General features: G+C 46.1%; 1 protein-coding gene across 3 annotated transcripts in view; it reads right to left on the reverse strand.

Annotated features, from left to right (window-relative positions):
- Positions 1–2533: 2533 nt before the first annotated feature.
- Positions 2534–15751, reverse strand: part of tbx20 (T-box transcription factor 20) — a 38421-nt gene continuing 25203 nt past the window's right edge. For all 3 annotated transcript variants that reach the window (XM_078217170.1, XM_078217172.1, XM_078217169.1), the window contains one exon: positions 2534–2874. In XM_078217170.1, the coding sequence (XP_078073296.1) occupies positions 2534–2874 (341 nt within the window). The remainder of the gene's footprint in view (positions 2875–15751) is intronic.

The raw sequence follows: 15751 nt of genomic DNA on the forward strand, positions 1-15751 counted from the left end.
TGTGTGACTGTGTGGCCATGTGTGACTGTGTGGCCATGTGTGACTGTGTGGCCATGTGTGACTGTGTGGCCATGTGTGACTGTGTGGCCATGTGTGTAACTAGAAAGCCAGGTTGGATCATTGTATTTCTAACCAATGTGAAGCATTCACAGTCGAACAGCAAGAGCAGAATGACCCTTGAGGACAGACTGACACTGCAAAGTGAGTTCCAGAATTCAGGTTTTCCCAAGGAAGCAACATGCCATCAGAAAGCAGAATTCCAGAGGAGGGGAGCTTGGCATTCCCAATTCTGGGAATTCCCACTTCCCTTTTCCAATCAGCATTACTGAAGTTCAGTGAGATCAGGTGAATCAGCTGTGGGTTCATGTAGTTTAAAGTTTATTAATTAGTGTCACAAGTAAGCTTACATTAACACTGCAATGAAGTTACGTGAAAATCCCCCAGTCACCACACTCTGGCGCCTGTCCGGGTTACACCGAGGGAGAATTTAGCATGGCCAATGCAGCTATCCAGCACGTCTTTGGGACTGTGAGAGGAACCCGGAGAAAACCCATGCAGACACGGGGAGAACATGCAGACTCCGCACAGATAGTGACCCAAGGCTGGGAATCGAACCCGGGTCCCTGGCGCTGTGAGGCAGCAGTGCTAACCACTGTGGTAGCGCTAATGATTCATGTTGCCAAGGTACCTGCACCAAGGGTCCTCCAGAAATCGATAAACCTCGTTCCATGCATTGCTTCTTATCTCCAGCTCTGAGGTACCCAGTAAATTTGTTAGAAGGTAACACAAGAGTAACTTTGGAATACAAACTCTGGCTTGGTGTCATAGTTGATCTCAGAATGGTGAACACTCACACCCACAATGATGACATCTGGAAGTCCCTTGTTGGCGAGTTGCTGGGCAGGATGGGGTTAAAAGTTCACACTGTCTGACCCTGCCAATAGACCAGGAGAAAGAGTAAAAATATCCAAACTCGGGCTTAACGCCAGCTGCTGTTACTGCTCCAGATTAGCTACACAAGAAATAGAAGCAGGCATAGGCCATTCGGCCCCTCAATCCTGTTCCACCACTTGAAAAGACCATGACAGATCTGAGTGTGGCATCAACTCCACTTTCCTGTCAGCCCTCCATAACTCTCGACTCCCTTATTAATCCAAATCTAACCCAGCCTGGAATATATTCAATTCCCCAGCTCCCTTTGCTCTCTGGGGAAGGGAATTCCACCTGTGAGAAAAAAATTCTCCTCATCTCCGAGTTAAGTGGGAGAGCCCTGATTTTTAAACTGTGTGTCCTAGTTCCAGACACCCCAAAAGGGGGAACCACCCACTCTGCATGAACCCTGTCAATTCCCCTCAGGATCTTGCCTCTACCTGTGCTGCGGAGAACATCAAACACACACACACACACATATATCGATGGAGCGATGATTCAGTGAGTGACTGTGCACACATTGCCATTTACAAATACTCCATTTTAATCTTCAGTTTGAAATATCACATTACATTGATTAATCAGTTCCTGCAGAAATAAATATATTGCACTTTTAAAAAACAATTCTTAATAGATGTAACTCCATGATTTTGTTTTAATATAATCCAATACATGAGAAAAACACAGTCTGGGATTTTTCTAATACTTTTTAAAAAGAGGAGTGAACATGCTCGCAAAACTTGTACAACGATAAAGGGTGAGTGCGGCAAGCTACAGAATGACTGAGATATTCTACTGGGATAATACCACTCACACACTCAATCACACTCTCTCTCTCACACACACACACTCCCACAGACACTCACTCACAATCATACACTCTCACACACACTCACTCACACAATCACACTCTCATACACATTCACAATCACCCACACTCACAATCACACACACTCACAATCACACACACTCACAAACACACACTCAGTCACAAACACTCACACACACAGTGTATTTGAGATGTGACTGTGGCTCTGATCCCATCAATAGGCTTCAGTTTGTCAGCTGCAGGGTGTTAGTGGACACAGGGCAGGTAGATTCACTCCCACACCACACTCAGAATGCTGTCACTGTTGCTGTCCTCACTCACTGGGGATTCCCAGCAAGTCGATCTGATTTAGTGCTCACAAACCAGGATAGCATTTGCAGTTTATTAACAGCAACAGGCCTCAGGATTATTAGTGGGAGGAGAGGGAGTGGGGATTGGCTGTGCCCGAGTCAAATCGCCTTCTCCGAGGATGGAATTGCAATGCATTGGAGCTGTTGCAGGTGAGGTGGGAACAGTGCACTCTGGGGGTTGTAGTCCAGCAATGATTGCTGGGATTTGTAGTCCAGTTGCTGCAATGTGTTCTGGGAGTTGTAGTCCAGTTATTGCAATGCCCTCAGAAACATGTAGCCTTTTTGATTTGGCAGTGCCCTGCAGGGGCTGCTGTTGCTTGGTGTGTGAATCTTGTGTTGTTGTTGTACAGCCTGTCCCACTGACTCTGTGCATCCTTCACAAACACCACATTCCCTTGTGTGAAATGCACCGTTGTTGAGTCAATCATACAAAGTGAGTCATTACAGTTGAGGAGTGTCGCAGTCCCTGGATAGCAGCATATGGCCCTTGCTGGAAATAGTGGTGGTATCTGGGCATGTGAAAGGTTGGAAATGTTGGCCCACTTCCTTGCATAGAACTTGCAATGGCTGATGGCGTCAGAGGCATTGCGATGCGGCTGTAGGGTGGGAGTGATCCCTGGATAGGGTGAGGGATGGGGGCTGCTAATGAGGCCGCGCTGCTAGCAATTGCAGTGAGGGACTGAGGATGCTGGAAACCAGAGAAATTGGAGGAAGATGCGACCCAGGTGCTCAGGGACAAATTATCTGAAGTCGTAAATGCTGATCCTGCAAAATAAATCAAACACAGAATGATAAAACAGTGTCACTGATAGAGAATAAACTGGGAAAACAGTGTCACTAATAGAGAATAAACTGGGAAAACAGTGTCACTGATAGAGAATAAACTGGGAAAACAGTGTCACTGATAGAGAATAAACTGGGAAAACAGTGTCACTAATAGAGAATAAACTGGGAAAACAGTGTCACTGATAGAGAATAAACTGGGAAAACAGTGTCACTAATAGAGAATAAACTGGGAAAACAGTGTCACTGATAGAGAATAAACTGGGAAAACAGTGTCACTAATAGAGAATAAACTGGGAAAACAGTGTCACTGATAGAGAATAAACTGGGAAAACAGTGTCACTGATAGAGAATAAACTGGGAAAACAGTGTCACTAATAGAGAATAAACTGGGAAAACAGTGTCACTGATAGAGAATAAACTGGGAAAACAGTGTCACTAATAGAGAATAAACTGGGAAAACAGTGTCACTGATAGAGAATAAACTGGGAAAACAGTGTCACTAATAGAGAATAAACTGGGAAAACAGTGTCACTAATAGAGGACAAAATGGGAAAACAGTGTCACTGATAGAGAATAAAATGGGGAAACAGTGTCACTAATAGAGACTAAACTGGGAAAACAGTGTCACTAATAGAGGATAAAATGGGAAAACAGTGTCACTGATAGAGAATAAACTGGGAAAACAGTGTCACTAATAGAGAATAAAATGGGAAAACAGTGTCACACCGACCAGAGGATGAGACGTCACACCCCTCCCCACCCCCTAGGGAATGAGACATCGCACCCTCCTCCCCCCCCAGGGAATGAGACGTCACACCCCCTCTCCCCCACCCCCCCCAGGGAATGAGACATCACACCCCCTCTCCGCCCACCCCTCCAGGGGATGATAAGTCACACCCCCTCCCCTCCTCCCACCCCACCCTCCTCCCCCCCGACCAGAGGATGAACGGCAGAGAGGCTCTCTCCGCTCTCTGCTTTGTTTTTCGCCCCCGAGCGAGTTCTGTCAGATTTTGTCAGCTCCGATCATTCCGGCGGTTGCTAAGCCTCGCCCGCTGGACCGGCGCTGGAAAAAAGCGTATGGGCCGCTGGAGCGTGGCATCCGGGCCCGGATCTGTTTGATGCCCACACCCGGCACTTAGTCTCTAAATGGTAAAATCGGGCCCAGTGTCATTGATAGAGGATAAAATGGTAAAACAGTGTCACTGATAGAGGACAAAATGGGAAAACAGTGTCACTGATAGAGAATAAAATGGGGAAACAGTGTCACTGATAGAGGATAAAATGGGAAAACAGTGTCACTAATAGAGGATAAAATGGGAAAACTATCACTAATAGAGGATAAAATGGGAAAACTGTGTCACTGATAGAGGACAAAATGGGAAAACAGTGTCACTGATAGAGAATAAAATGGTAAAACAGTGTCACTGATAGAGGATAAAATGGGAAAACAGTGTCACTGATAGAGAATAAACTGGGAAAACAGTGTCACTAATGGAGAATAAAATGGTAAAACAGTGTCACTGATAGAGGATAAAATGGGAAAACAGTGTCACTAATGGAGAATAAAATGGGAAAACAGTGTCACTGATAGAGAAAAAATTGGGAAAACAGTGTCACTAATAGAGAATAAAATGGGAAAACAGTGTCACTAATAGAGAATAAAATTGTAAAACAGTGTCACTAATAGAGAATAAAATGGGAAAACAGTGTCACTGATAGAGAATAAAATGGGAAAACAGTGTCACTGATAGAGAATAAAATGGGAAAACAGTGTCACTAATAGAGAATAAAATTGTAAAACAGTGTCACTGATAGAGAATAAAATGGGAAAACAGTGTCACTGATAGAGAATAAAATGGGAAAACAGTGTCACTGATAGAGAATAAAATGGGAAAACAGTGTCACTGATAGAGAATAAACTGGGAAAACAGTGTCACTGATAGAGGATAAAATGGGAAAACAGTGTCACTGATAGAGAATAAAATGGGAAAACAGTGTCACTAATAGAGAATAAAATTGTAAAACAGTGTCACTAATAGAGAATAAATTGGGAAAACAGTGTCACTGATAGAGAATAAAATGGGAAAACAGTGTCACTGATAGAGAAAAAATTGGGAAAACAGTGTCACTAATAGAGAATAAAATGGGAAAACAGTGTCACTAATGGAGAATAAAATGGGAAAACAGTGTCACTAATAGAGAATAAAATGGGAAAACAGTGTCACTGATAGAGAAAAAATTGGGAAAACAGTGTCACTAATAGAGAATAAAATGGGAAAACAGTGTCACTAATAGAGAATAAAATTGTAAAACAGTGTCACTAATAGAGGATAAAATGGGAAAACAGTGTCACTAATAGAGAATAAAATGGGAAAACAGTGTCACTAATAGAGGATAATATAGGAAAACAGTGTCACTAATAGAGGATAAAATGGGAAAACAGTGTCACTAATAGAGAATAAAATGGGAAAACAGTGTCAGTAATGGAGAATAAAATGGGAAAACAGTGTCACTAATAGAGGATAAAATGGGAAAACAGTGTCACTAATAGAGGATAAAATGGGAAAACAGTGTCACTAATAGAGAATAAAATGGGAAAACAGTGTCACTAATAGAGGAGAAACTGGGAAAACAGTGTCACTAATTGAGGATAAAATGGGAAAACAGTGTCACTAATAGAGAATAAACTGGAAAAACCGTGTCACTAATAGAGAATAAAATGGGAAAACAGCGGAACAAATAGAGAATAAAATGGGAATATAAATGACCCTGGTAATTATAGGCCGGTTAGTCTTACTTCGGAGGTTGGTTAGTTAGAACCATAGAACCATAGAAAATTACAGCTCAGAAATAGGCCTTTTGGCCCTTCTTGTCTGTGCCGAACCATTTTTTGCCCAGTCCCACTGACCTGCACTTGGACCATATCCCTCCACACCCCTCTCATCCATCAACCCGTCCAAGTTTTTCTTAAATGTTAAAAGTGACCCCGCATTTACCACTTTATCCGGGAGCTCATTCCACACTCCCACCACTCTCTGCGTGAAGAACCCCCCTCTAATATTCCCTTTAAACTTTTCTCCTTTCACCCTTAACCCATGCCCTCTGGTCTTTTTCTCCCCTAGCCTCAGCGGAAAAAGCCTGCTTGCATTCACTCTATCTATACCCATCAAAATCTTATACACCTCTATCAAATCTCCCCTCAATCTTCTACGCTCCAGGGAATAAAGTCCCAACCTATTCAAGCTCTCTCTGTAACTCAGCTTCTCAAGTCCCGGCAACATCCTTGTGAACCTTCTCTGCACTCTTTCAACCTTATTTACATCCTTCCTGTAACTAGGTGACCAAAACTGTACACAGTACTCCAAATTCGGCATCACCAATGCCTTATATAACCTTACCATAACACTCCAACTTTTATACTCGATACTCCGATTTATAAAGGCCAATGTACCAAAGGCACTCTTTACGACCCTATCCACCTGTGACGTCACTTTTCGGGAATTCTGTACCTGTATTCCCAGATCACTCTGTTCAACTGCACTCTTCAGAGTCCTACCATTTATCCTGTACGTTCTACTTTGGTTTGTCCTTCCAATGTGCAATATTTCACACTTGTCTGCGTTAAATTCCATTTGCCATTTTTTAGCCCATTTTTCTAGTTGGTCCAAATCCCTCTGCAAGCTTTGAAAACCTTCCTCACTGTCCACTACACCTCCAATCTTTGTATCATCAGCAAACTTCCTGATCCAATTTACCACATTATCATCCAGATCATTGTTATAGATGACAAACAACAATGGACCCAACACCGATCCCTGCAGCACACCACTAGTCACAGGCCTCCACTCAGAGAAGCAATCCTCCACAACCACTCTCTGGCTTCTTCCATTGATGTGGAGATGCCGGCGTTGGACTGGGGTAAACACAGTAAAAGGTTTAACAACACCAGGTTAAAGTCCAACAGGTTTATTTGGTAGCAAAAGCCACACAAGCTTTCGGAGCTCCAAGCCCCTTCTTCAGGTGAGTGGGAATTCTGTTCACAAACAGGGCATATAAAGACACAAACTCAATTTACATGAATAATGGTTGGAATGCGAATACTTACAACTAATCAAGTCTTTAAGAAACAAAACGACGTGTGTGGAGAGAGCATCAAGACAGGCTAAAAAGATGTGTATTGTCTCCAGACAAGACAGCCAGTGAAACTCTGCAGGTCCAGGCAACTGTGGGAGTTACAAATAGTGTGACATGAACCCAATATCCCAGTTGAGGCCGTCCTCGTGTGTGCGGAACTTGGCTATCAGTTTCTGCTCAGCGACTCTGCGCTGTCGTGTGTCGTGAAGGCCGCCTTGGAGAACGCTTACCCGAATATCAGAGGCCGAATGCCCGTGACCGCTGAAGTGCTCCCCAACAGGAAGAGAACAGTCTTGCCTGGTGATTGTCGAGCGGTGTTCATTCATCCGTTGTCGCAGCGTCTGCATGGTTTCCCCAATGTCCCATGCCTCGGGACATCCTTTCTTGCAACGTATCAGGTAGACAACATTGGCCGAGTTGCAAGAGTATGTACCGTGTACCTGGTGGATGGTGTTCTCACGTGAGATGATGGCATCTGTGTCGATGATCCGGCACGTCTTGCAGAGGTTGTTGTGGCAGGGTTGTGTGGTGTCATGGTCACTGTTCTCCTGAAGGCTGGGTAGTTTGCTGCGGACAATGGTCTGTTTGAGGTTGTGCGGTTGTTTGAAGGCAAGAAGTGGGGGTGTGGGGATGGCCTTGGCGAGATGTTCGTCTTCATCAATGACATGTTGAAGGCTCCGGAGGAGATGCCGTAGCTTCTCCGCTCTGGGGAAGTACTGGACGACGAAGGGTACTCTGTCCACTGTGTCCCGTGTTTGTCTTCTGAGGAGGTCGGTACGGTTTTTCGCTGTGGCGCATTGGAACTGTTGAGCAATGAGTCTAGCGCCATATCCTGTTCTTATGAGGGCATCTTTCAGCGTCTGGAGGTGTCTGTTGCGATCCTCCTCATCCGAGCAGATCCTGTGTATTCGGAGGGCTTGTCCGTAGGGGATGGCTTCTTTAACGTGTTTAGGGTGGAAGCTGGAGAAGTGGAGCATCGTGAGGTTATCCGTGGGCTTGCGGTACAGTGAGGTGCTGAGGTGACCATCCTTAATGGAGATGCGCGTGTCCAAGAATGCAACCGATTCCGGAGAGTAGTCTATGGTGAGCCTGATGGTGGGATGGAACTTGTTGGTGTCATCATAGAGTTGTTTCAGTGATTGCTCACCATGAGTCCAAAGGAAGAAAATATCATCGATGTATCTAGTGTATAGCATCGGTTGAAGGTCCTGTGCGGTGAAGAAGTATTGTTCGAACCTGTGCATGAAGATGTTGGCATATTGAGGTGCGAATTTGGTCCCCATGGCTGTTCCGTGTGTCTGGATGAAGAACTGGTTGTTGAAGGTGAAGATATTGTGGTCCAGGATGAAGCGGATGAGATGTAAAATTGCATCTGGAAACTGACAGTTGTTGGCGCTGAGCACTGAGGCCGTTGCAGCAATGCCATCGTCATGGGGGATGCTGGTGTAGAGTGCTGAGACATCCATTGTGACGAGGAGCGCTCCTGGTTCAACTGCTCCATGTGTGCCGGGTTTCTGTAGGAAGTCCGTCGTGTCGCGACAAAAGCTGGGGGTTCTTTGTACAATGGGTTTCAGGATGCCCTCGACATAGCCGGAGAGGTTCTCGCACAGGGTCCCATTGCCCGATACGATGGGACGGCCGGGTGTGTTTGCCTTGTGTATCTTCAGGAGACAGTAGAGATCTCCAACGCGGGGAGTACGTGGGATGAGAGCACGGAGGGTGCTCTGAAGGTCCGGATCAAAGGTCTTGATCAGAGTGTTGAGTTGACGGGTGTGTTCTTTGGTCGGATCTGCAGGTAACTGTGTGTAGTGTTCCTCGTTGTTGAGTTGTCGGTACACTTCTTTGCAGTAATCCGTTCTGTTCAGTATGACGATGGCCCCTCCTTTGTCTGCTGGTTTGATGACAATGTTGCGGTTGGTCTTGAGAGCGTGGACGGCGTTACGTTGTGCTTGGGTGATGTTTGGGGCTGTCTTGTGAGTGCGGCTGATGAATTTGGTGTTGACGCACCTCCTGACGGCTTGGGCATACATGTCAAGTCGAGGGCAGCGGCCTTCCGGAGGAGTCCAATTCGACTCATTCCTCTTCGGATGCACTGCAGATCTCTCTGTCGGCTGTTCTGGTTCATTGGCTGTCTCATTGTGTTCGCTGTTGGCCTCTTGGGGTTTGTGGAAGAACTCCCTCAGCCTCATTCGCCTGATGAATTCCTCTGTGTCTGCTGCAAGACTGATGGGGTCTATTTTGGTGGTGGGGCAAAAATTAAGCCCTCGGTTGAGAACTTCGATTTCATCTGGTTGAAGTGTGTAGTCGGACAAGTTGACAATGGACTTTCCTGCAGTGGTGCTGTTTTCTACTGTGGTACCGGGGGAGGCTTGGTTGCTGCTGGTGGTGATGCCGAGTTTCTCAAGTTTCCTGTTCTTGATTTGCATGTAGATGGCGTAGTTCCTTTGTCTCGTCCACTTGGCAGAGTTTCGCAGCTGGTCTGCATCCCGAGCGCAAGTTGAGAATATGGATTCTATCTTGGTTTCCAGACTGCGGCGTTTGCTGTAGAGTTGGTGTATGAGGTGGTTGAGGAGGGTGAGAGAGGTGCGACGGCACAGTCTCTCAGCGTAGTCTGTGTTATAGGTTGACCTGAGTGGGTTCGTGACCTGTAGTCCTTTCGGTATCTTGTCTGCTTTCTTGCATCTTTGTAGAAACTTGATGTCTGTGTCGATATGCGCGATCTTCTTGGAGATCCTCTCCACTTGGAGCCGGCAGTTTGCGGTGTCGATGGTAGTCATGATGTGGAGATGCCGGCGTTGGACTGGGGTAAACACAGTAAGAAGTTTAACAACACCAGGTTAAAGTCCAACAGGTTTATTTGGTAGCAAAAGCCACACAAGCTTTCGGAGCTCCAAGCCCCTTCTTCAGGTGAGTGGGAATTCTGTTCACAAACAGGGCATATAAAGACACAAACTCAATTTACATGAATAATGGTTGGAATGCGAATACTTACAACTAATCAAGTCTTTAAGAAACAAAACGACGTGAGTGGAGAGAGCATCAAGACAGGCTAAAGACGCTGCGACAACGGATGAATGAACACCGCTCGACAATCACCAGGCAAGACTGTTCTCTTCCTGTTGGGGAGCACTTCAGCGGTCACGGGCATTTGGCCTCTGATATTCGGGTAAGCGTTCTCCAAGGCGGCCTTCACGACACACGACGGCGCAGAGTCGCTGAGCAGAAACTGATAGCCAAGTTCCGCACACGCGAAGACGGCCTCAACCGGGATATTGGGTTCATGTCACACTATCTGTAACCCCCACAGTTGCCTGGACCTGCAGAGTTTCACTGGCTGTCTTGTCTGGAGACAATACACATCTTTTTAGCCTGTCTTGATGCTCTCTCCACACACGTCGTTTTGTTTCTTAAAGACTTGATTAGTTGTAAGTATTCGCATTCCAACCATTATTCATGTAAATTGAGTCTGTGTCTTTATATGCCCTGTTTGTGAACAGAATTCCCACTCACCTGAAGAAGGGGCTTGGAGCTCCGAAAGCTTGTGTGGCTTTTGTTACCAAATAAACCTGTTGGACTTTAACCTGGTGTTGTTAAACTTCTTACTGTTCTTCCATTGAGCCAGTGTCTAATCCAATTTACTACCTCCCCATGTGTACCTAGCGACTGAACCTTCCTAACTAACCTCCCATGAGGGACCTTGTCAAAGGCCTTGCTGAAATCCAGGTAGACAACATCCACCGCCTTCCCTTCATCCACTTTCCTGGTAACCTCCTCGAAAAACTCTAATAGATTGGTCAAACATGACCTACCACGCACAAAGCCATGTTGACTCTCCCTAATAAGTCCCTGTCTATCCAAATATTTGTAGATCCTATCCCTTATCACACCTTCCAATAACTTGCCCACCACCGACGTCAAACTTACTGGCCTATAATTTCCCGGATTTTTTTTGGAACCTTTTTTAAACAACGGAACAACATGAGCCACCCTCCAATCATCCGGCACCTCCCCCGTGAATACTGACATTTTAAATATGTCTGCCAGGGCCCCTGCAAATTCAACATTAGCTTCCCTCAAGGTCTGTGGGAATATCCTGTCCGGTCCTGGGGATTTATCCACTCTGATTTGCCTCAAGACAGCGAGCACCTCCTCCCCTTTAATCTGTAAAGGTTCCATGACCTCCCTACCTGTTTGCCCTATTTCTGTAGACTCCATGCCCGTTTCCTCAGTAAATACGGATGCAGAAAAACCATTTAGTATCTCCCCCATCTCTTTTGGTTCCACACACAGTCTACCACGCTGGTCTTCAAGAGGGCCAATTTTATCCCTCACTATCCTTTTGCTCCTAACATACCTATAGAAGCTCTTTGGATTTTCCTTCACTCTGTCTGCCAAAGCAACCTCATGTCTTCTTGATGGAAAAGGTCCTTAGGGATGGGATTTACGACCATTTAGAAAGATGCGGATTAATCCGGGATAGTCAGCACGGATTCGTGAAGGCCAAGTCGTGCCTCACAAATTTGATTGAATTTTTTGAGGAGGTAACTAAGTGTGTTGATGAAGGTAGGGCAGTTGATGTCATATACATGGATTTTAGTAAGGCGTTTGATAAGATCCCCCATGGTCGGCTTATGATGAAAGTGAGGAGGTGTGGGATAGAGGGAAAGTTGGCCGATTGGATAGGTAACTGGCTATCTGATCGAAGACAGAGGGTGGTGGTGGATGGAAAATTTTTGGACTGGAGGCAGGTTGCTAGCGGAGTGCCACAGGGATCAGTGCTTGGTCCTCTGCTCTTTGTGATTTTTATTAATGACTTAGAGGAGGGGGCTGAAGGGTGGATCAGTAAATTTGCTGATGACACCAAGATTGGTGGAGTAGTGGATGAGGTGGAGGGCTGTTGTAGGCTGCAAAGAGACATAGATAGGATGCAAAGCTGGGCTGAAAAATGGCAGATGGAGTTTAATCCTGATAAATGTGAGGTGATTCATTTTGGTAGGACAAATTTAAATGTGGATTACAGGGTCAAAAGTAGGGTTCTGAAGACTGTGGAGGAACAGAGATATTTTGGGGTCCATATCCACAGATCTCTAAAGGTTGCCACTCAAGTGGATAGAGCTGTGAAGAAGGCCTATAGTATGTTGGCTTTTATTAACAGGGGGTTGGAGTTTAAGAGCCGTGGGGTTATGCTGCAACTGTACAGGACCTTGGTGAGACCACATTTGGAATATTGTGTGCAGTTCTGGTCACCTCACTATAAGAAGGATGTGGAAGCGCTGGAAAGAGTGCAGAGGAGATTTACCAGGATGCTGCCTGGTTTGGAGGGTAGGTCTTATGAGGAAAGGTTGAGGGAGCGAGGGCTGTTCTCTCTGGAGCGGAGGAGGTTGAGAGGGGACTCAATAGAGGTTGATAAAATGATGAAGGGGATAGATAGAGTGAATGTTCAAATACTATTTCCGCGGGTGGATGGAGATATTACAAGGGGGCATAACTATAGGGTTCATGGTGGGAGATATAGGAGGGAAGTCCGAGGTATGTTCTTTACTCAGAGAGTGGTTGGGGTGTGGAATGGACTGCCTGCAGTGATAGTGGAGTCAGACACTTATGGAACATTTAAGCGGTTATTGGATAGGCACATGGAGCACACCAGGATGATAGGGAGTGGGATAGCTTGATCTTGGTTTCAGATAAAGCTCGGCACAACATCGTGGGCCGAAGGGCCTGTTCTGTGCTGTACTGTTCTATGTTCTATGTTCTATAAAATGGTAAAACAGTGTCACTAATTGAGGATAAAATGGGAAAACAGTGTCACTGATAGAGGATAAAATGGTAAAACAGTGTCACTAATTGAGGATAAAATGGGAAAACAGTGTCACTAATAGCGAATAAAATGGGAAAACAGTGTCACTAATAGAGAATAAAATGGGAAAACAGTGTCACTAATAGAGAATAAAATGGTAAAACAGTGTCACTAATACAGAATAAAATGGGAAAACAGTGTCACTGATAGAGGATAAACTGGGAAAACCGTGTCACTAATAGAGGATAAAATGGGAAAACAGTGTCACTAATACAGAATAAAATGGGAAAACAGTGTCACTGATAGAGGATAAACTGGGAAAACCGTGTCACTAATAGAGAATAAAATGGGAAAACATTGGGCCTCATTTTACCTCTTTGATTCTGAGTGCTGAATCTGGGCGTAATTCAGATCTGACTCGGAAACCTGCTCTCAGGCGCCCCCATACGCACTGAACCTGAAAAAAAAATTGCGGGTCCGAAACACGCTGTGGGCGGGGCTTCATGCGGCTGGAACGATCGGAGCTCTGAACTGCGCATGCGCAGTTGGAAAAAAATTTGAAAAAGCGCGCCCGTGTCAGATCGCTCCCGGGTCGCAGAAAACAGAGAAAGCGGCCCGGGAGCGAAAAATGGGAGCGATGGTGCACACACACATCACTGTTCCCCTTATCCACTCCCCCCCTCGCTACCCAGACCGATCACGACCCCTGCCCCCTTCCCCCCCCCTTCACCGATCGCCTGCAGAGTGGCAGCGGACCCTCCTGCACTTCCCTCCCCCCACCAGTGAGCAATCGGGCCTCCCCCCCTACCATAGATACATCTTACCCGGCTCCTCCTCCCTCCCCCCCAGACAACGATCGGCCCTCCCCCCCCGACAACGATCTGGCCTCACTCCCCTCCCCTCCCCCCAACCAAAGAATGATCTGACCTGCCTCCCTCCTCCCCCCCCCGCTCTTCAGCAGCTGGAGCGCCCGATTCAGATTTATATTCAGCAGGTTCATTTTGGCGCGATTCCAGCGAACGCGGTGGTAAAGGGGGAAAGTTGGGCGGGCAGTTCATTAATTCAATTGAAATACATGCAAATGCATTTAAATCGCCGTTGCGCCCATTTCGGGCACGAATCGGATCGCCACCATTCCCGGGTTTCGGTAAAGTGGCCATCTGCGCGGACGTGGACACGGATCGCGTTAATGGCCTCGCGCCTGACTTTATCACATTTTTGTGCCCGAAAATGGGCGGGGCGCAATGGTAAAATAGGGCCCATCGTGTCACTGATAGAGAATAAAATGGGAAAATAGTGTCACTAATAGAGGATCAGAAGATTGGTGATTCAGAACAGGAATCTGTGCGGAACAACAATTTATACTGCATGAGAAGTGAGTGCTGATTGGTTAGCAAGTGGACTCTGATTAGGGGAGGTGTTGCCATGAGAATGCAGCATGGAACAGTTAACTGCCAGCTTTGTTCAACTTCAAAATGGGCAGGTCAACTTTAATTGGTCAAAGAACGTGGACGTGCTCCTTCTGCCCGCAAATTAGAGGCCCTGTGTACAAATATATGTGGCTTCAAGCACACGTAAGTGAGTCATTGCAAACCCAGCTGATAATCTGAAATTGGCAGTCTGTGTAATTCTTAGCACACTCAGGATTGTTTAGCAAATGTTGTCCAATCAGAATCACACCTAATGTTAGGCACCTGGCATCACACCGGCACTGAAATTTATATCCCACACGACTCATTTGTGTGATGGATGGAACGATGCTGGCTTGATGGCAGCATCCTGTTAGTGGTGAAAGCCACTCGTGTTGTTACTGCACAGTCGCAGAGTGAAACAGCTAGCTTCACCTGTTGCTCAAAGTTTTGAGCTAGCTTACGCTTCCAGGGTAATCTGAAGTAGACTGGGCACTTTTCAGGATCAAACATGACAGCTTTAGGCCTGTTCATGAGTTTGTGTGATATACAACACAAAATGGTCTCATCAGGGTAGCCACTAGGGGATTTTCACATTAACTTCATGTTAATGTAAGCCTACTTGTGACACTAATAAAATAAACTCATAAACTTTAACTTATTATCCCACTTTGATGTTGCCTATTTTAGCATCAAGCTCGCATGTTGAGCAAATGGCTCAGGCCTTATTCAGACGGCTGCCAATGAAGCCAATCCGACAGTGTGTGGAACTGTAAGAATCCTAACGCGTCCATTGACCAGTGAAGGTAGTTTATTAATGTATTAGCCACTCAGTTGCATCACAAACTGCTATGATTAAGTCTAATAATTATACAATCAGATTGATCTGTACACCAGAAACGGCAAACCCAGCCCTGTCGATCCTGCAAAGTCCTCCTTACTAACATCTGGGGACTTGTGCTGATATTGGGAGGGGTGTCTCACACTCTAGTCAAACAACAGCCTGATGTAATCATACTTCTGCAATCATACCCTACAGACAATGGGCCCGATTTTACCAACAATTTGCGCCCGTTTTCGGGCGTGAAATCGCTGTAAAGTCGGGTGTGAGGCCTTTATCGTGATCCGCACCCACGTCCGCGCAGATCGCCACTTTACCAAGACCCGCGAATGGCGGGGATCCGTTCCGCGCCCAAATCGGGCGCAACGACGATTTAAATGCATTTGCTGGCATTTAAATTGAATTAATGAACTGCCCGCCCAACTTTATCAGCATTTCCCCCTTTACCACCGCGTTTACCAATCCGGAACCGCGCTTTTAGGGACCTGCTAAATAAAAGTCTGAGTCGGGCGCTCCAGCTTCTGAAGAGCGCGTTCAGTGCTTCCAACGGCTCCCTGACTCAGACCAGTGGTGGGGGGGAGGAGGGAGGTGGATCAGATCATTCTCTGGTTGGAGGGGGGAGGAGGGGAGTGAGAAACATAGAACATAGAAAAACTACAGCACAATACAGGCCCT

Source organism: Mustelus asterias, chromosome 7 (genome assembly GCF_964213995.1).
Source record: "Mustelus asterias chromosome 7, sMusAst1.hap1.1, whole genome shotgun sequence".
In the NCBI taxonomy this organism is placed as follows: Eukaryota; Metazoa; Chordata; class Chondrichthyes; order Carcharhiniformes; family Triakidae; genus Mustelus; species Mustelus asterias.